General features: G+C 41.6%; 1 protein-coding gene across 1 annotated transcript in view; it reads right to left on the reverse strand.

Moving 5' to 3' along the window:
• PALS1 (protein associated with LIN7 1, MAGUK p55 family member) overlaps positions 1–21,921 on the reverse strand; it is a 489,281-nt gene that overhangs the window by 215,098 nt on the left and 252,262 nt on the right. The window contains exon 5 of the mRNA XM_086951985.1: positions 17,916–18,062. Within this exon, the coding sequence (XP_086808111.1) occupies positions 17,916–18,062 (147 nt within the window). The remainder of the gene's footprint in view (positions 1–17,915; positions 18,063–21,921) is intronic.

The following is a 21,921-nucleotide window of genomic DNA, read 5'->3' on the forward strand; positions in this document are numbered from 1 at the left end:
ATATCTTTAACCAAAACAGAACACATCCTGAATGGAAAAAGTGGTTGATCTGGCCAACAGACACGAATAACTGTCAAAATAGATTCCTGAACAAAACACAGGGGTTAAAAATGACCAGGACAGACCCAAGATACTCCCAGAGACAACATCCAGGGATAGTTACAACATACAGTGTAGAAAAGCTATGCCTTGAGTGGCTACAGAAATCCAAACCGGCTGAAATTAAGCAACACTTGACTTTACTTAAAGACGGTGCCGACTTGCGTGATTTCATAATGGGACCACGCAAACAGCGTCAAAAACGTTTCATAGCAGCCGGTATATACGCTGCATACAACGAAGCTTGGAAAGTAATGCAAATTGAAACAGCAGAAAAAATACGAGAAATTGATCGTATTAATTTGGAAAAATCACTTTCTGTAGTGGACAATGGGTTAATGACTCTGTCCTCCAGAATATATTCATTGGACAGCATTGTATCATCTGCTATTGATATAATAGAACAGGACTTACTAATGTTACAACATGGACAGTCTCAATTACGTTCTATTGTACAGCTTGGTTGGACGTTGCAAAATCTGCGTTCAGGCTACGTACCATGGCGTTTAATCAACACAACGTCATTATTCGGTATCTTTAACCTTACTGATAAAAAAATCATGTTTGGCACAAAAATGAGCAGATATGATCCTGAGCATTGAAAAACTTGAGAGATTACCATTGACAATTTCAGAGAGACCCGTCATTGAATGGATAATACACGGAACAATTTCATTTCCGATAACAACTTCCCAGTTCAAATACTGCCAAGAGTATATACCTGCAGGCCAGTATGAAAAGTTGGGTAAAGAATACATCAAATCAACATGGGATTTACCCTATACACACAGATGTTATAGTGAAGGGAAAAGGGATGTATTCCTTAGTGGTAACAAATGTAAAAAATCACTAAGCGGTACACTTCTGTGTCAAGGTATTAACCTGCATGGAGCCTGCGAAGGATCTTCAAATAACCTTTCATGTCACCTGCATGGCACGCCTGCAAAACAGATAGAGCCATTTTTCAAACAGCTTAGTAACAGGAGTTACATTTTAATAAGTGACCACAGCTGTTGTGGGATGGTGCCAGGGCAAGCTTATCTCGTGACCGTAACTTCCAGGGTCGTTTGCTGTATGCAAGTATTGTATCCGCACAGCAACCCAGATACGGGGGCTGGGTTATGGCCTTCGTTGAATATCTCTTCTATTCGAATTGATACTTTAAGCAGAATGAAGTCTATTCTTTTACAGACAACTGTGCCTCTAACGTCATCCAAAGAAACGTATGATCTGCAAATGGCAACGACATCAGCAGAGATACATTCTCTTATCGACAAATTGCCCCGCACATTTCGCAGAAATGTTAAGCCAAATCTTAAACATGTCTGATACCAGTGGCATCGCACATGTATTTAAGACAGTTTTTTCGGGACTGTTAGCACCCTTTGAAACAGTTCTGGGCATCTTACCGAATTTTGTCCATTCTGTCTTTGGCGGCCTACCCTTAATCTTGGGACTCGTGGCAGGAATTTTATTTTTGTTCCTTCTGCTCCGATATGGCAAGCCAGTCCACAGACAAGACTCTAGCAACGATGGAAGAATGCGTGTTAGACATCTGTCTTACACAACCATCAGCAGTACCAAAGGATATCGATACTTTGCTAGGTCCGGTAACGACTCATGCATCGTGTTGTCCCCAGCGGCTACCTATTCTGATGACGGCATTCGTTGAGACTTCACCACTACGAGTAGGTGGCGGTGAGGTACGAGAGGAAAGCAGCACCATACAGGTACAACCTTCTGTGAGCATTGCTGATCCAAACATCGATGATAGCAATCACGCTCCAAACTGCACAGTCGCAGCATTTTCGAACTTTGTCAAACTTTCACCTGATGTTGTAGACCATTTTTTTGCAAGTCTGCCCGATATGATGTTCTCTCCAGTCAATGAGAATAATTCTTAAAAAACAATGATCACACAGCGTTCCCTGAACTCTGAATTCGGCCTTCAGTTTTGATAAACAAAGCTACTGAAAACATTTGAAACTATTTTTTCCCCTGAAATCGAAATTACTTTTTCCATTTCCAAAATATGTAACTTTTTTTTGGCACATGGTACTCTGCTTAAAGTAGAACTATTCTTAGAGAACAGAGCTTCTATTTTTAGGATACTAGAGACAATATTTTACCTCAGCCTCTAGCACATATACAGCATTTTGTATAAATATGTGATGAAATGGCCTCGACCTTCTTTTCTGTATTCAGAGCCATTTCATGTGTAATTTTCGCAAATCATTCAGCTAATATATATATGCATTTTAATGAATGATGACACTGCTTGAAAAGCGTACAGTACCAATACTCATTTTTCCTGTATTTAACCATATACCATTTCAAATGTGAAATATGTATTTTGGGGTGGGTTGGAAAACACACATGCATTATTACATGTTTATTATTGCTTAGTTTTTTAGTAATGATGGACACTAATCCGTGGAGTGGGTGTTGTATTTCTATCTAGGACCCTAATTCGATATTCCCGATTCATGCCCTTGTGCGGTTATAATCAATAATATCCTTACAAAGGCATAAGAATCATATCCATATTCAGTAATAGCCCATGCAGTCCAAAGCACAGCACGGCTACTCCCATCGACTCCTAGAAAGCACAACGCGTTCTTTAAACAAACCAAGCCTCCAGCAGCCCAGGAAATTCCACCCCTGCTTTTGTTTTGATTTGAACAAAAACTCCTGGAGTCCAGCAAGAACTGTTAGTTCTTAGCGACGTCTTATGTCCAACCTTACGTCAAACCCAGCACCTTTCAGGTATAAAATACCAACAGTTGCCTTAAGCAAACACACAGTGGTTTGGAGCAGAGCGGCTATCTACTTGCCCGAGAGCCCAGCTGATGCGAGAGCCCACGGAAGCCGCCCCTCCCCTTTGACGCGCTGGAGAAGCTACTTTTTCTCACGCCGAGAAAATCCAGCTCTGGTGTTCCCGAGTCACCCTTGCGGGTTGCTGGGAGATCGAGTCCTGAAGAAAGAGATACCAGACCTCCCACATTTTATTACTAAGGTACGGAGCTCACTAAACTCTTAAAGAGAATTCTTGATTAACATCCTTGCCAAAAACAATCTTAACCAACTTAACTTAAACTGCTACTTACTTACTCCTTCCCAGGTATTAGGCTTAGGTCAGGTACATCGGGGTAGGCGTAGTTAGAAGCACCAGTTGAGTACGTTAGTCAATGGTTTTATATATGATTATATATTTTATGTATTTTAAGTATCATATGGCTAAGAAACCATATCTATGCTGTTACAGTATTATTTCGTAATACTACTTTTACTGTACGCACTTTTCTTCATAATAAGTATTGCTATTGTGGCAATTCATTTCTCTTGTATGAGAAAGAAGACTGCTCAATAAAAAAACACCTTTTTATTGAAAAACGCCCGTCTCTCTATTTCTCTGCACTCTGGTGAAACTAAGTGTGCACGGTTGACTGAGTGAAATAGCTGCCTATTGTTTTCACACGACTCTAGAGATACACTCTTTATTCAGCAGAATCCCTTCTTGTCTAAATCAGGGAAGTTAACCCCTCCCTATTAATTCGAGAAAGTTTCTAGTGACCTCTGAGCTATCTGGCAAACCTGAATTTAGTCTAACATAGTCAGTAGAGACCTAGATGACCTCAGTCCTACGTCTACACTTTTTTTATGTTATTCCAATGCGCAGAGCCTATTGGGAAAATAGGAACTACACTACAGTGGCTGTGCGGGCCATGGAGGTGGAATTATAGGAGTGTAGGAGGGCACGTATGTCATAGCGTGTCAATAAATTGATGCATCGGAAAGGTCGGGTGGAAGAGGTATGGGCGGGGATGGAGGTCCAGAGAGGAGGGTTGTGTGTGTGTGAGCATGTAGATGGGATGGGGGGCTGGTGCGCTAGGTGGGTACTGGGTAGGGAAGGGTGTCTAATATGATTTGTGAATAGCTCTTTGAATGTTTGTAGTTTATCTTTAATTTGGAAGAGGGTGGTCATAATCTTGTCCAGAGTGGAGTTAGGGACGGTGGTGGTGGGGATGGTAGAGCTTAGTAAAAGTTGAGGAGCTTGGACTCTGTTAGGTGTGAGACCTGAGAGGGGCCGGGAAAGAGTATGGGGTGGAGGTGGGTAAAGAGTTTGGTATGTGTTAGGCGTGGGTATAGAGGAAGTAGGGGCATGTGAAGGAGGGAGAGAAGATGGCGAAGGAGTTTCCATGGTGGGTAATTGTGTGGTAACACTGACAGTGTGTGGGAGGGGTAACAAGGTGGGGGGGGTGGAGGTGTGGGAGGTGGGGGAATGGGGGTGTATAGGAGGGGGGCATATTGGTGGTATGGGGTGAGGGGGGAGTAGAGGTGGTGGCAGTGGGGGTGGAAGTGAGGAGAGGGTGAGGTGTGAGAGGAGGGGGGTGGTGATATGCGAGGAGAGGGTGGACTAGGTGTGAGAGGGGGGAGGAGAAGATGTGCGAGGAGGAGGGGAGGCTAGATGTGAGAAGAGGGGGGTGGTGATGCGGGAGTGGGGACTAGGAGAGAGAGGTGGAGGGGTGGCGATGTTGTGAGAGGAGGAGGAGGGGGACTAGGTGTGAACGGAGTGGAAGGGGTGAGGGCGGTGGGGGGAGTAGGTATGGAAGGAGGAGGGGTGGCAACGGAGGAGGGGGACTAGATAGGAGAGGAGGTGGGGTGGTGATGTGATAGGAGTGGGGAGGGCTGTTTGTGGGAGGTGACGGGCTGGAGATGTAGCAAGAGTAGTGTGGACTAAATGTGAGAGGAGGGGGGGAAGGTGAAAGAGGAGGCGGGGCTACATGTGAGGGTTGATGGGTAGGTGGTAGGGGAGGGGCGGCTAGATGTAGGAGGGGAGGGATGGTGCAAGAGGAAGAGGGGCTGGGAGAAAGGAGAGGCTTGGATAAATGCTCTTTAATAATATGAAATATGTTATCAAGTAGGTTAAGGCTATGATCCGTGGATTGAATGAGGATGGTGTCGTTATTGTAGATAGTGATGGTTGCTGTGGCTTGGAAGAGTTGTGATGATGTAATAGACATCCGAAGACCATGTGCGAACTTCTTCATGGAGGAAGTCATGAGTAATAATAGGAAGGCTTTCCTCCATTGTGCTCTACGTTTGGTGTAGAAGATGATTTTGGTAGTCATGGGTCCAAAACGAGGTGAGAAATAAGGATCTGCAAATGGGGTTTCTGGGTGGGATTTCAGGAAGTTGTGCTTAAAGGTTTTGGCTGATTTTTTTGTGAGCTTGGGGGGGTAAATAATTTTTTATGTGTGGGTGCCTGTGAGTTCCATTGTGAGAAGAGAGGTCTATGTAGGGTGAGTGTGTGGGTAGGTAGTGACTGTAGAGAATGAGAGTAGGATGCCTGAGGAGGGACTAGCCTAGGGCTGTGTGGGTAGGTGGTGACTGTAGGGAATGAAAGTAGGATGCCTGAGGAGGGACTAGCCAAGGGCTAGTCAGGACTAGACTAAGATGGCCGACATCATGGGTAAGAAAGAGTGGCTATGTAGGGAGGTAGTAGCTGGAGGGAATGTGTACAGGGCAGTAACAGCCGTGGAGGGTGTGATTCGGAAGCCTGCGGTGGGACTAATCTAGGACAGGTTTAGGACTAGTCAAAGATGGCCGATACCTTGGGGAGGAAAGAGAGTGGTAGTGTAGACCTTTTTGTCTGTTTCTATGACAGGCGGAGTTGTCCTATCTCTATTTCATTAACTTTCGTGGAATGTGGGGAGAAGTCCTATTTCTATCCTGATGAGAAGGATAGAAGTTGTGAGGTGGAGGGTCCTATTTCAATTTCTAAGTCCCTTTTCACTTGCAGTACATTCTGGGAGTAAAGTCCTATGGCAGTTTTGATGATCTAGTCATTTGGTATGGTCTTACCCTCACGTTTCTACATTCAAATTGTCTTGAGAACAGAAAAGCTCTTGGCAAAGAGGTTGGAAAGCAGTGACAATTTCTTCTTTCCGTGGGGTGCCGTTCACATTCAAGTCTGTGTCTGCTTCTTGGATATTTGCTTTGCTTGTTGGTATTGGCCTGTCCAACATTTATTTAAAGTGGTAAGCCCAGCGTGATGCCTGCTCTTTCTCTGTTGTGAGTATTCTGCTTTGCTTGTCCATGATAGCTGTGTTGTATGTTGCATCAGATTTAGCACAGACTATCTTTGTGATTTTGAAGACTGCCCCCTGTTCTCTGCTTGGCTGGCAAGGTTACCCATGTACACCCGCTTGTCTGCTCTGGTAATTTGTTTGGCTGCTTCGTTTACTTGTATGTACTATTGCTTGTACGTCTCCAGCAGCCACTCAGTTTGGCCTCTGTAAGTTTCTTTTTTGCTGCCATCCTGTCTTCAATAGCTTGCCATGTGTCCTATCTTATCCAATCTTTCCTCTTCATTGCTTTTGTCCCCAAGCATGTTTTACTGCTCTTCACATATACCGAAGACACCTGTTCTTGTTGACCGCGTCTGCAGCTGGTTCACACTGATCTTTTGTGTGTCAGGAGTTGGAACCTGTTTTTGATTTTTAAAGACAAATGCTTTCTTGATATTAGAGTCCTGTAATTTTGCCACATTGAACTACTGTCATCCTGATGTTTTGTGATCTATTTTTCTAGATTCTTCACAAGATCACTCACTAGATGGTGATCACTGCTGGCGTCAGCTCCCCTCCTCACTCTGACATTTTGCAGTGAGTGTCTTCAGGTCTCCATCAGGTGGTCAATCTGGCACATGTCTCTGCCACTGAGTGAACACCAAGTTAGTTTGTAACTATCACGGTGGGGGGAGAAAGTCCCTCCTATGACCAGATCATTTGTGGCACAAAATTCCAACAGTCTCTCTCCACTGTTAATCACTTTCCACAAACTTCCTTTCTGATTGCTCTGTCATGGTTCGTGTTGACATTTCCCACTTTAGCATTCAAATCTCGCTTTGGGTTATGGTTCGGTATGACTTCAAGCTCAGCTTGCATCTGTTGGTAGAATAAGTCCTTGACTGTTTAGTCTTATCATTTGTTGGAGCATTGTGCTGGATAATGGTGGGCTGACTGGCATCCACTCAATCGGGTATTTCTCCGTCCCCTTGCTCAGGATGACGGTTACTCCTTCCCGTGGTGGTTTTCAATCTGCTGTATCCGGTCCTCCTACTTTTGCTGACCCTTGGGATGTGCAGGTCGTAACACCTCATCTCTAATGTTACTTGAGACAGCATTCCTGTGCCATACATAGTCTGTATGATACAGAATCTGATTCTAGTCTAGCACTTGGCACTCAGACCCTCTGTAATCCTGTCCGGTGTGCTCAGAAGATTTTGTGGTTCTTGCTGCTGTTTCGGTAACAAATCCTTTTAATGGGACAAGGTTGTTAGCCTTGGGCCGAGTCCCCAACCAGGAGGATTCATTGGTTGAGCTATATCAGGTCTCTACTTTTTGACCTGTCCGGCCTGGGCAACCCTGTCAAGAGACTAGGTACCTGACAGCATTGCTCTCCAGGTCACCGAGACATGCAAGCTTCTTGACTGCTTCAAGGTAGCAATCCTCCTCTCTTGCATAGTACCACCTCCAAATAGAGTCTGAATGACCAGATGCTGTCATTTTCTATGTAGTCTAGGGAGATTATCTTAGTGGTTCATAATTGGTTGTGGGGCCTTCATTTATCCCTCAGACACTGATGATGATTGTAGCAGGAAAAGGAAGATAAGACCTAACTCTAAAAAGGCAAGAGCAATCTGAGCAGATGGCTTGCCTACTAAAGGTCTTGGGGATAAAATAGACAGTGAGATCTCCTAGCTTTCTTAGTTGGTAGTTTTAGTGAGCAGAAAAGTGCCTGAAATGTGGAGCGGCACACTGTTAATACTGCTTTATTGAAACTATAATGTAACTTTCTCTGCTAAATATCGTCTTTTGCCCATATTATGACATGCAGCTAAAAGTTTCAGGAAACTTTTTGAGCCCATCTCTTGGAGTAGGTAGACCGTACTGTTATTACCCCCTAAAGTCCAGATAGGATTCTGAGCAGGGATATTCATGATACACAATTAGTTTTGAAAGTAGGGGCTTCTTCACTTTTGGGACCGATGGGCCTCTGTATTGTCTTTTTGTTTTTCTCTATGCTGGCTTTAATAATGTGTTGTAAATGGAGAGATCCTATAGATTAAAATGTTCCAATGAGGCGCAAGTAAGTGACCCGTTTATGTCTTAAATTAAATATTTGGTGCTTCTTGGGGCACACAAATTTGAAGGTGAGAATGGTCAACACTAGAAAAATATTTGGCCATCCTGGAATAAGGCAGAGCTGCATGCTCACTTCTATTTCTTGAATGCATACATAAATAAATTTGACATTGGAGATGGCAAGTCTAAGATTTCCCAAGAGTATCGGGCAAAAGCATTGCACACCTGCTTTAAAGTTAAGTTGTGTCACTTTTTAATAAGACTTATTAGGAACAAGCTTGAATTTTATCTGAAAACAAACTTGAACATAAAGAACCTGTAGTGTGCGACCTAGATCTGCAAAGTAAACTGGTCCATGGATTCTAATAAATTAGTGATTTTTCCTTTCCACAAATATCTGGGGTTACAGCTCTAGCATAACCTGACTAGGGCCCTCTGAATGACTCCAAACAACTTCAATGAAATGTCAGAGGGTTTACTTCGCTTCAATCGTAAATTCGGTGTCTACTCAACCTTAACCTCTAGGAAGGCTTATCTCGCCAAGCTAATGTCTACGCTTAATTACTGGGAATAGACTTGGATCCCATCCTGCAGGTTCAATCCGGACTGACCTAAAAACCTGGACCGGAAGCAGGCATTGGGTCTACATAATTTTGTGGCCACTAGTGCAAATTGGTTGTAAATGTTGTCTTGATAGGCAAGAAGTAGTGCTATATGTTGCCACCGTATTAGGCAATATTATCTTTTCTGGGCCAATCCTGGTACTTGGTTGCACCAAATCAGGTTGGAACAACTAGAAAACTTCAGGAGGGAGATGGAAATACTGGGAGTCACTATTTTTCTAGGAAAATTAGTACTAGTGAATTTATGTACTATTTACATGTTGAGGTTCGGAAATGTGTATATAACGGGTTTGGCATTTTTACTGTTTTTATTGCGGCCAACCTACAAGCCTCAAAATTCTGGGTGAATATGGAAGGTTGTAGAAAAGGAAATATGGAAATATAATTCCCTTGACCTCAGCAAGCAGGCTAGTGAATTGCCAACGTAGGTAAACATTCACCAGGTCTTCATACAGAAAAAGTTCTTTGGGTGGCTGTTAAGTATCCATTCTTGGGAGAGAAGACTGTGATGCTCCAGAATCAGCAGTGGCTATCCGCAGCAGAGAATGACTGCACTATAAGTTTGTGCCCCTGATACAACCTTCACCTACAGTAAAGTTAACTTTATATTTACTGTTATGCAAGTGATAGAGCAGACCGTTTTCCCCTCTGGCCACGTGGCGTCGGAGCATACAAAACCTTCCACTATCAAAGAAAAACCTGGAAGCAATTTAATCTTACTTTCACATGAACATAGTATGTCTATTTTTTGAAAGAGGCACACTAATATGTCAACAGTTGATCCTAAAACTTTGTAAACACTGGAAATAAAAAATTGTTATCATTTCTGCCGATTGAAGACTAGATGATTTTATCTGAAGTCTCAATTTTTCTTGAAAATTATGTTTTTTCATCAACTTCATAACCCACCAAATGATAACCTTGAGGGGCTGAAAACAAAAACATTCATTTTATGGTCGAGACTGTAAGACACTATTGCTTACAAAAAGGCCTTGGAGTACGCCCATTGCTTACCATTTGTTGTTAACAGCGTCTGTCTTCTTTGTAGCCTCGTTAATTGGCCAAAGATGACCAACGTCACTAGTTATCCCTTCAGTGGAGCAATGACCAAAGACAGATTGATTCAACCTAATCAGTGCCTGTATGCTGCCCCCGACGCGACTGAGGTACTATTTTAGAGGTACTATTTCTTCCCTATTCCCTCAATCATTGGTTCCTCATCATCCTTGCTTACTGAACTGGGCCCCACTTCATTTTCACGTTCCATCTCAAGTTTTGCTGGTCTCCTTGCCCACAGAGTTTTCGTTATCTTCAGTCTTTGATTTGGTTTCATTAAAGGCATTTTTCACAGTTCATCATTGGAATGCTTTGTGAGCAACAGTAACATTACAGAAGGTCACATGTATTTATTATGCACAGATGATCTGATCAGGATCAGAGCATGTTGAGCGGACACCAGGAAATGTCAGTTTTTCACCCCGTCTCCTCCCACTCCCAACCGCTCTCCATATTTCTTGTGTGTGCCTGCTTGAAAGTGATAGGAGAGAACTAAGCGAGGCACCTTTTTTATCACTCTTTTTTAGGCTTTGGTCTCAGATTTAGTTTTATTAAAGGCAACTCTAAGTGTTCCGGAGAAACGCAGCCGAAAGTCGCACATTTTCATGAGCCGGCTCCCACATCCACTTACAACATACAGGCCAGTAATTAGAAGCAGTTTTCCTAACAAAAAAATAATTTCTTTGCTTTTAGGGACTAAAAAAGGATGAAAGAGGTTGCTTTATTAAGAGAGGACGGTTAATGGGGTGGATCTCTGAAGGACGTACATTTGTGATACTAACCGTTTAATTTACAAAGTTTGCTTTCAAAACTAGAGCCAATATTCATGCTCTGATGCATGCTTTTCTGTACCATCGGCCCGTGTGCCAAATGTTGTAAAGCAAATCCGGTTTTTGTCTTTATTACCTTTTTAGAAGTTTTGTTGCAATGAAAGTAAGGAAGGAATCATCTGTATTTGATTCAGCCACGTGCGCTTAGCGTTTTCACTTTAATGGAATTCCATTTTGCCATCTAAATAAGGTTGCACTGCTGTCAGGACCTGCGTTACCTTGTTACACTTTACCAGTAACCACCCTCTGACACTAAAAGAGAATTTACCGTATGGTCAATTCCTCCGAATAAGGAAGAATTGTAGTAATAAAGAATAGTATTTTTATCATGCTAATACTCTGAAAGAAAAACTTGTGAAACGAGGTTACCCTAAAAAACTCGTTAAAGTTGCACTCAAAAGAGCTTGGTACACTCCAAGAGAAACATTGTTGGTACCGAAAGAGAAGGACAAATTGAATATCCCACTTACATGTGTTCTAACCTTTGACCCTCGTGCGAATAAGGTTAAGAAAATAATTCAAAAAAACTGGAAATTGTTAAATGGACTTGAGATACCTGAACCACTGTTTGCTTTTAAGAAAGGTCAAAATATACGCAACCAGTTAGTAAGAGCTACAACTACTATAAACAAGGTTGCTTTAAGAAACACAGGAGATCTACTAGGATTACCTCCAGTTATTGGCCATTTCAAATGCCATAATTGTATGGCATGTGGCCTTACTGGGGATTCCAAAGAGATTGTTATAAATGGCATAACTCGCCTACAAAGATCATTTTCCAATTGTAATTCTAAAAATCTCATTTACTGCATAAAATGTCCATGTGAGAAATTTTACATTGGACAAACTATTCAGGCAGTTAAAACCCGCATTCTGCAACATAAATCAAGAATTAAATGAAAAACTATAGGGGCACCCTTGGTTAGTCACTTTCTCTCACATAACCATTCTGAAAAAGTAATCTATTGGTCAGTATTGTGTGTTGTCACAAACAAGAATAAAGGAGAGACAGAAATCAAACTGAACCGTTTTGAGGCTAGATTCATTGAAAAATATCAAACATCTAAGTCAGGTCTAAATGATAGAGACGAGATTTGGTCATTGCTCTTTGAATACTAATATATGTATACCTGCTTGTGTGTATATTTTGTGCTATTGCTGTACTTGTAATCTATCTTTTTATGTATTAATCAATTGACAAATGTATTACAAAATCTGTAGAATGTAAGGGGTTGAGGCAACACACTGGGTTATAAGGGGTGACTATTATTTACACTTCGCTGTGTTGAAAGTATATAAATAAGATACTAGGACAAACAACTTAGAATTTTATATTTATGTATTGTTTATATATTTGGTATAATTCCCCCTTTTTTAAAAAAAATAATTCTGATTTTTTTAATTCATTCTGGGTAAACTGAGACATTCGAGTATTTACGTGTTATAGACTTGGATATATCACTTTACTTAGCGCACTGCCATGATGAGTGAGTTTAGAGGTATTCCCGGCGCTAGTCCTTTTTTAATTTCCGTTCTAAAGTTGGGATTGTGTGCCCGCGTTAAGTTTAGTTGGTCCGTCCTCTATTTCTAAGCCCTGATATGGAGCGAGACACAAACGCCTAAACGCTAATTTTCACTCTGGATTGTTGACGTGAAGGAATCCTCTTACCGCGTGATCCTTCTGCGTTGTGATTTAATCTTCTACCCAGCACTGACCTGAGTTGCGCTGACTGTGTAGAACCCATTGAAAAAATGTAATCGACTCGGGACGCTTTAAATCAGACGGTCCCATTTTTCGGTAAGGATTGTTAATATACAAATGACAGTGTGTGTGTGATAAGTGTGTTATTTTTATGGTTTAATTTAGCCTTGATAGACACGTAAGTTCCTTGTTTGTTTTAATGAGTATATTTCATTTACTCTTTACAGAAGATCGAGGTGGGGCTCTGCCCTGTACCAAAAACGCCCGTAATCGGGCAGGTGCGGTACCTTTTTGCCACGAGTACACCAACGTCAGACTGCAATTATATGCAGGTATTCAATGCTCCTTTTGGTGTGCTTTGGTGCACGTTTGGTAGAGAGGACACAAGATTGATTCTTACACGATGGGATTTGGATTTGATTTATATCATTTAGTTTGGTATCAGTAGAGAAGGTTTTTCGTTTTAATTTTACACGTTGGATTCATTTTCTTGCACTTTATGTGGTGTCACTTTCTGTATCTAATTTTGCCAATATACCTTTAGGTATCTTTCACCTCTACAGTAGGATGGTCACCCGGGATTGGGTGCATGTAACCGTGACTTATCTATTCGTTGTTATGTATATAAATTTAATTATTTCCTTTATTTTTTTTGGTAAATGTGTATTGTACTGCCCAAAGTCCTGAAGATGGCTAAAATAACTTATAGCTGAAACGCGTCGACTGTTTATATAATCTGACACCATAAGAAAACGTTGAAATCTGATTTTGAAAGACTTTATGATAGCCTTGAAAAAAGAGGCAAAAAGTGATTTTGTGCTTCCTAGGCTTCATTCTGTGAATTTGGTGATCCAGATAGAGGAATTAAGGATATAATAAAGTACCCCAGATTTCCTTATTCAAAATGTTGGGCATTTGAACCTAAAAACGGTTCAGAAGAAAAACTCTATGTTTATGTTTGTTTATATATTGTATATATTGTGTAAAGATACATGCCAAATGTGATAAAAGTGTGTATGTATATATATGTATAAATGAAAAAAAGAAGAGAAAAAAAGTGAAAATTAACTTTCTCCCTGATGTTAAATATAACTGGTTTTACTATTGCTACTAAAAAATTACGCAAACCAGTTTTTTGTCTGTCGTGAATTGTATAAGTGTTTAAATAGCTAGTAGATGAATTAAAAAGAAAGAATGATAGAGATTCAGTCAAGAAGTAATTAAAAAAACAGTGGACAGATAATTTGTGGTATCGGTCTTAGATTAAGAATTGTGATAAATAATACCAGAGGCTTCACTGTATTGAATTTAGGACCTGCGTTATGAGCACATTGCCCCTTCATTAACAGAGTGCCACTACTTTATAATAGCTTGCCCTAGCTGAGTTTGTACAACTAAAAAGTGCAGCCAATTTCTTTTAATTGGGTTTATGGAAATTTCCCTTAATGCTGACAACTTTTACCCATTTGTTGTGTCTCGCTAGGGGGCTAAATATTAAGTTCTAAGATGCTTAGTCTGAAAGGAAAGGTTTGAGTCCTGCTGTCTTTGTTGTCAGGTGTGCTAGAGTCCAAATAATGCTGTCAAGGTTCAAGCACATAAGTAAAAGACAAGCCTTCATTTGTTCCCACCTTTTTCATTGTTATATTATTAATTCATGTTTTCTTTTGGCACTTTTATTGCAAACACTAAACAAGTGGCCACTTGTAATGTAGTTATTAACTGTCTCCTTACTTTCACAAATTTGGACATGCTCCTTTACTGCATGTTGCCAATTTTGATGTTTTATTCTAAAGGGAATAACCTAGGATTCCTCAAGCTATCAGTTTCATTTGTAACAAGGGCAATGTTCCCCCTTAAAAGGCTGATGGTGTTTGGTTATTTTGATTGCAAAAGGAGAACTAAACAAATAAAATGATTGAATGTTTGCAAGATTTCCAGTGAGTTAAACAGTAACTGCTATTTTCTGGTGTGGCTCGACATAAATTCATGGCAAGACCTGGTAAGACTTCCCTCCAATGTTGCAGATTCAATTTCCTTACATTTAATAGTAGGGCCACATTAGCAAACCCAATACGTCAGCACTCACCCCACATTAGCAAACCCAATAAGTCAACACTCAACTGCTAAAGACTTATTGGCTTTGCCACTGCTTGCTTACAATTTGTGCTTCATTCTGCATTTATGCCGCTTCAAAGCAATGTGAACAACAGATGCTCTTACTAGCCAATACACGCTACTCAATTACAACCGCAGAAGAAAGAATGAATAAATAAATTAAGTCAGGTAACAATAACATCTCCTATTCAGTGCCAAGATGCCCATGGGTGAACGTGCGGTTTACAAATACACTGTATGTTATTCTAGGGAAGTTGGTACTGGTTAAGGTTTTAGTTAGTCAAACTCTTAACACATCCCAATTAATTGGGTTTTTATTTTATTTATTTATGTCATTTGTAGAGCACATGAATCACCCCGGTTGGGATATCTCCGCATTTAGGACGCATTTGAGACAGCAGGGTCGGAGGCTCAGAACAGTGAGGTTTTTAGTTTTTTTCTGAAGGACATTTAGTTAGTGCATTGACGAAGGTAGTTGGTTACAGTTTTGAGGGGCTAGGTAGGAGAACGCTTTGCCTCTTAGTCTGGTTTGTTTTATTCGCGGGACGGACAGGAGAGTCTTGCCTCCTGAACGGAGGGTTCGCGACGGAATATGTCTGACCAGTTTGTCCGCCAGATATTTAGGTCACATTTTGTTCAGGGCTTTAAATACCAAACAGCTGATTTTGAATTTAATTCTTCTGCGAATGGGAAACCAGTGTAATTTGCGGAGTAGGAGGAGCACTTGTTACTAGGCGTACAGCCGTATTCTGTACCACTTGAAGACTGCTCAGGCAGGATTCCTTTGCAGAGATCAGCAGGGCATTGCTGTAGTCCAGACGGCTTAGAACTAAAGCATGTACCAGGGTTTTACGTGTGGAGGAGGGGAGGAGATGGAAGACTCTACGAAGCAGGTTAAGTGCATGGTAGCATAGTTGCAGCAACCTGCTCAGACAGGTTTAGTTTGTTGTCGATTAGGACCCCAAGGTTATTAACCACAGGTTTTGGGGATGGCACTGGTTCCAGTTCCTCGGGCCACCAATTAGGTGTCCAACTGGTTATAGCTTCCTTAAATAGCACTGCAAAGTATGCCCATCTGCAAGAGAGTCATTCCCTGTCGATGCCCACAGATCAAGCCATACATTAATATGGGGCTCCGCTCCAACACCAGGCACACATGCACGCTGTTTAGCCTTGGGATTTGTACCTTTGGTGGAGATTATAGGGCCTACAAAGACAAGGCGGCTTCAGATCAGTTTCACCATATTGTTTCAGAATACAGGTAAGCACAAGGCTGCTCGTATTAAATGCCCTACTATGAGCATCCACAGCCTTGCATTAATCTACAAGGTGCTGCACAAAGTAAGTAAATGTTTTTATTGAAATTATGGAGTAAAACAGGTGCACATCAAAACTGCAATGGCATGAACATTAGATCATACAGGATTAGGCAGGTGTGAAAGACCAGCATGGTATACAAGCCATTACAGTCAGACGATAACAATAGAATAAGAGAAAACGTTGTGACGATCAAGCAAAGAGCTAGGGGGAAAAAAACAGAATATGGCGAACTAGGTGAAGGGGAACAGGGAGGGGAAGGGTAGGGGAATCTGGTGAACCTAAGAAGTACCCACATTAGTGTGAAAGTTCCCAGGAGGATGAAAGTGTGGACCCAGATATGTGTATGGTACATTTTGAACATTCGTTTTTCTTTCCATGCAAGATTTCATGCTGCACTGACTATAAAAGACGGTAAGGGTTTTTTAAATGTATGGTACAATTTGAACATTTCGTTTTTCTTTCTATGCAATATTACATGCTGCATTGTCTATAAAAGACTATGTTTTCTTTAAAATAAGAGGCAAAACAAAGTGTTTACCATCTGATTCTAACAATAGATATACATGATGCTGGAGAGCTACCACTAGCTCACAAGCTACGCGATGGAGAAGTTTGTTTTAAAGCCTGACACTACTGTTCAGACAGAAAAGAAATTAGAGCAACCATAGGCTATTGGAAGCAAGCTTGGTAACACACGTGTTGGCTGCATTTTATGACAGCACCTGCTTGCGGTTTTGGGCTGGATGCATACAAGAACAAAAAAAAACTATAATGAGCAGGATTCTAAAAGCTTTTCTAGATCCCTAACGCAATTTTTAATCATGGACCTGCATTTCAGTTGATGAATCACTCGTGTTGTGGAAATCGAAAATTATTGGCGTTAGGATGAGCTGAAGCCATGTTGTTTGTGGCATCCATTTTGTCAGCTATGTAATTCTTCCTTCTTAAATGTTGCTTGCCTTTCTATTCTGCTTGTGTCATCAGCTTTAGTTAACTCCTTCTGTACTGAGCCAAAGCAATGTATGTGAAAAGGCCTGTAGCTGCTAGAATGCACCTGGCTAAAATTGTAACTGTCGATCAATCTTTGCTACTGTAAGCAGTTCTGTTCCCCCTCCCTCTTTGCTGACTAATTGATCTCCATCTGCCCATGTAAGTATTTATTCCTGTGCATGCTTGTACCTTCTATTAGTAACTACATGCTTTCCAGTGCAGAAAGCTCTGTTTAAAGGCACCATGGTCAGTGTATTCAAGCCTCTACATCCTGGAACACTTGAGGGTGTTGTATGGACGTGCTCTCACTCATGAGTGAATAAACTTGTTATTTTAAATTCCCGCTTCAGTGTCAATCTCTATTTTGTTAGTCTAAGGACCCGTGGACAGAGGAGGGTGAACCCTGCACCGGTGGGCTGATTAAAAAGTACATTCCCACAGTGCTATCTTAAAGAAGTTAGGGCAACAGTCTCTACTTAATAAAATTAAATAAATACATATGATACAATAGGGGATAAATGACTCAATGGCCATGAACAGCTCAATATATCTCCCCTAGCAAGAAGACTATAATTTATTCCAAGTTTGGGAGCCAGTTGAAGCCTGATTCTATGTAGAGGTTCAGGCTGCAGTATCCTGCTTTCTTGAAGATACTGACGTGATGGTGGTTTGCTAGGCATTCCACACTTTGATAAAGATAGCAAAATAAATATTTAAAAACTAAATAAACAAATGAAATACCACGCTGCTTATACAACACATTGGTTCGGAATGTGTTAGCATGAAAAAGCAAACATTTTGTAAATGAAATGTGTGTTCGCATAAACAAAGAACATCTCCAAAGAGCAGAGCACTCATAAGTTACTGCATTCACTCTTGCCCAGTAGCCCAAGTGTAAAAGCTGCGCTTCTGTTCTGAATGTTCAAAGCAGATGCTGTTCATCTCAGTTTAGAAGGCTCACCTGAAAATTAGCAAACCGGCTACAAGTCTTCGCAGACCATACAAGATGCACTCCTCGTGTTCCACTTACCAAGGGAATGTCACGAGCCTTCTCGATGCGGACGATTTTCACTGTTTCTCCGCCGTACTGGCTGACACTCTCGTAGAAACGGTCCTCCGTCGCCGGCTCGGGCTGCATCTCCTGCTCCGCCACTTTGTCGTGGGCCATCAAAAGTGCCTGGGGATGGAAGAAAAATATGGAATCAGTGAATGACCGCATGCGCCATTCACATACACTACAGCCACACGGAGGACAGTTCATGTCAAGGCGTACAGGTTAAAAGTTCAACAGCAAATTCAATAGCAGAAGAGGGATTGATTTTAAGATTCTTCACTTCTGCTCGCTGCGATTACTGCTGATGCCTTTTCACTGATCAAATCAAGCACTGGCAAAGCCAGCAGGTCTACCCTATGTGAGATCTATTGTCTTTGTTAGAGTGAAATGGAGTTGGAGTGGCACTGAGTGGCACTGAGGGAAATGCATTGAGAGAAGTGCAGTGGTACGGAGTGCAGTGGCGAGGTAGTGGCATGGAGAAGAGTGAAGTGGAGAAGACTGGAGTGGCGTGGCGAAGAATGGGGTGGTGTGGAGAAGAATGGAGTGGTGTGGAGAAGAATGGAGTGGCGTGGAGTAGCATGGAGAAGAATGGAGTGGAGTGGCAGGGAGAAGAGTGGAGTTGTGGGGAAAAGAGTGGGGTGGTACAGAGGAGAGTGAAGTGACATTTAGTGCAGTAGATTAGCATTGAGTGGAATAGAGGGGCACGAAGTGGAGTAGAGTGCATTGAGTGGAGTGGAATGGCACTGGGCCGAGTGGTATTGAATGTAGTGGCACTGAGTGGAGTGGCATTGAAAGTTGCCTGAGTTGCCAGAGATTTGCCCCAATACTTCAAAGTCTTGTGCTATATAAATGTAATTATAATACAATATGTTCCAATTACCTCGATCTACATAAATATCGGATGTCTTTGAGCCGAGTGGTTAGTATCAACAATTCTTCTGTGAGAACTGGCTTCTTTACAAATTAATTAGTTTTAAACTGGGAGCTGCTAATGAGCAAGGGAGCTACATATATCGTACTGGTCGTGGATAAAGGAGATAAAGCCAGGTGGTGACAGTGTTGTGGAGCTAGACGTTAGGGTGGTCGGGTTGTAAGGAAAGAAGCAACATGGAGAAGGCGGTGGGCGTGGAAGAAGAAATAGTACCTGAATCACAGCACAAGCAGTGGACAGACACTGATTCAGATGAATCAATCTGTGCTTGATACATAATGCACAGAAAGAAAAGGAGGCAGCGCCCGGCACAGTCTTGCCAATTACGAGGCAGCAAACAACAGCAAAAATGACGCCAATGAATAGTGAGCAATGGATGGACTCCAAGCCCTCTAAAGTAAACAAAACCCCTTGAAGCGGACAGTACATCTGTTGTCGGCAAGCGAACGTAAACCAATGATGCATACTGGCTCATTTAATCCTGTAGCAAAGTATCAGCAGAGCTCTACACGTATGTTACAATTAAGAACAAAATCCCAGAAGAGGATTTGCAGTTCCATAAAAACTGCAAGTCTGATTCAATTAACTTCGGCCAAACTAAGAAGAAATTAGATGGGTCATGATTTGCAATCTGCCCACTTCAAAATATTTTCCTTCCTTAGTTTGTTATGGTGCATTGTGTAGAACTGCAAGAAGAACTAACTGGGCAGGATGTACTGTTTTTATGTTATTGTTAGGGTAGAGACCATGACTATGTGAGGAATAAAGCTTTTAAGGAATCCACCATAAAGAAATTTTTTAAAACCATCAAGTGAACCAAAGATACTTTCTCAAGATCTAACCACAGCCATTAGACCCTTCCTGCTCCCAAAAAGCTCAATCCTCTGATATTGAGCTCAAAAATAGTCACCATTAGGAAAGCATCCAGCCACAAACCAAATGCCTACACTGGCATTTGTGCATGGTGCAAGTCACCCTGATTCTAGAAGTGTCTAACATGACAGGCCATAGTAATTAGTTGTCTACTACGTCCTAAACCCCCCTTTCATTAAGCAGTAGGTTTAGGGTAAAACTTATTTCTATCACGAACCACTATAAAACTACAATCACAACGCCCAAAGACTCCCAATCAGGTGTGGAATTGATGCAGTTTGGAAATATCATATCAAAAGCAGACTACACGGTCGTCCAACCTATTCTTATTCAGAGGCTTGGTACTCATAAAAGCATCAACGTAAATACAGTCCAACCCAAGCAAAGCGATATGCATTCCCACAACCTCTAAGCATAGTGTAGACAGCACTCACTACATGAAGCCACATGTGCCCTCCAATGTCACTACCCTTGAAATGGCAACAAGGGAGACTACTGGCACAAACTGGTCATCAACCTATCTTTGAGTCACAAGGAGAAGAGCTAAGCAGAGGCTATGTGACATTATCAGTGAACTGAGTAACTGAGCTATTTTCCTTATTTGAGGGGTTTTGTGAAGTGCTGTTACCAAATAAATGCAGTCTTACAGCAGTAAGAGTACAGGGTTATAGTCAATATTTAGGTTTGAAGGTGTGTTCAGCGGCCCCTTTTTACCTTAAGTTCAGTTTGTTACTTCCTTTCAGAAAAAAAAACGAGCAAATATAGATTGATGATTATGAAGCTTACATGTGCCTGCAGGCCAAACAAATTAATTGGTAAAACCCAAAATGACAACCAGACAAAATGTAATGGCACAAACTGAGACAGCACTATTGTAGTGAAAATGTGGATCCCTTTGCTGCAGGGAGCTTCCAGCATGCTCGTTATCCTCACTTAAAACTCCCAAAATGGGGAAAATGTTCTTGTGTGCAAACTCCGCTCGGCAAGTGCACTGCCTCATATTGGTCTTTGAAGAGGCATGAAGAGATGTGATTACTGGTTAATCACAGCAGAGCTCAGTTTCTTCAAACCTCTTTTAGAAGATGTTAATTCGGAAAATAATGAGCTGGCGACACTTATTTCTAGAAGTGTACACAGCTGAGAGACGGACACATTGATTGATTCTTGAATCTAGTAAATTGAAAGGTATTAAATGTATTTAGCAGACCACCCTTTGTAAACATTAAAGAGGTCTAGTCTGTTCCCTGGCACCAAGGGAATATTCTATTTCACTTTATTATGTACATGTTTGATGGAGCACTTTAAAGGCGATGCACACAGAAAAATGACATATTAGTGTGCTACTGTTCCATGTAGTGCAATAGGAGTGTGGTTTGGACCATTCAATCATTTGGCTGGGCTACAATGCCCTTCTTGTGAAGTACAATCAGAAGGTGTTCTAGAGACTGCTGTAGAACGCACTGAAGCCGGATCGGTCCTGAAAAAATGGGGTCATGTTCATCCGAACAAGCCCAGAGTAGGAGAACTTCTTCCCACTGGGAGCAGGACAAACAATGGAAGATATTAAGCATATGCCTAATCAAACCAACAGAAAATTGTGAACTAATAATCTGTTCTAAAAATCATACAACTGCAGTGAGGTTTAAGACCCAAATCTTAAAGGTCTGAAAACTTCTCTCCACAACCTGATCCTTTAGCCCAGGGAGCATGACCGTTTACAGACAAACCAGTCGAATTTGTCACTCTTCACCTAGGAACACACCATGACCTAGGCCATGTCCACAAGTCCAATGCAAAGAGACACTGAATGCCTCCACCCACTCCACCTCACCACAGCCTTTGCGGTTTCATGCAAAAATAAAAATAAAATAAAAGGCAAAAAGTGAGGGGAGAAATGTTTATCCAGCTCAAAATATTGTCCGACCCCAACAAAGCGCTATGTATTTTTGCTACTCCAAGCACAGTGGATAGTCATCCAAAGTATTCTTATTCAGAGGCTCAAAGTTGTGGCTGAAGATCAAGCAGTCACTCTCCTAATTAAGCTTCATTGGCTCCCTACTGATCAGAGGAAGTTCATTGGGTGGTTGTGGTTTATCAAGTCCATTGCAGATTGCTAATTTGTTGATGGCCAAGGCTGCTCCCCATTTACATTTGAGATCCGCCTTCTTCTGTCTTGTG

Source organism: Lissotriton vulgaris, unplaced genomic scaffold, assembly GCF_964263255.1.
Source record: "Lissotriton vulgaris unplaced genomic scaffold, aLisVul1.2 SCAFFOLD_817, whole genome shotgun sequence".
Lineage (NCBI taxonomy): Eukaryota > Metazoa > Chordata > Amphibia > Caudata > Salamandridae > Lissotriton > Lissotriton vulgaris.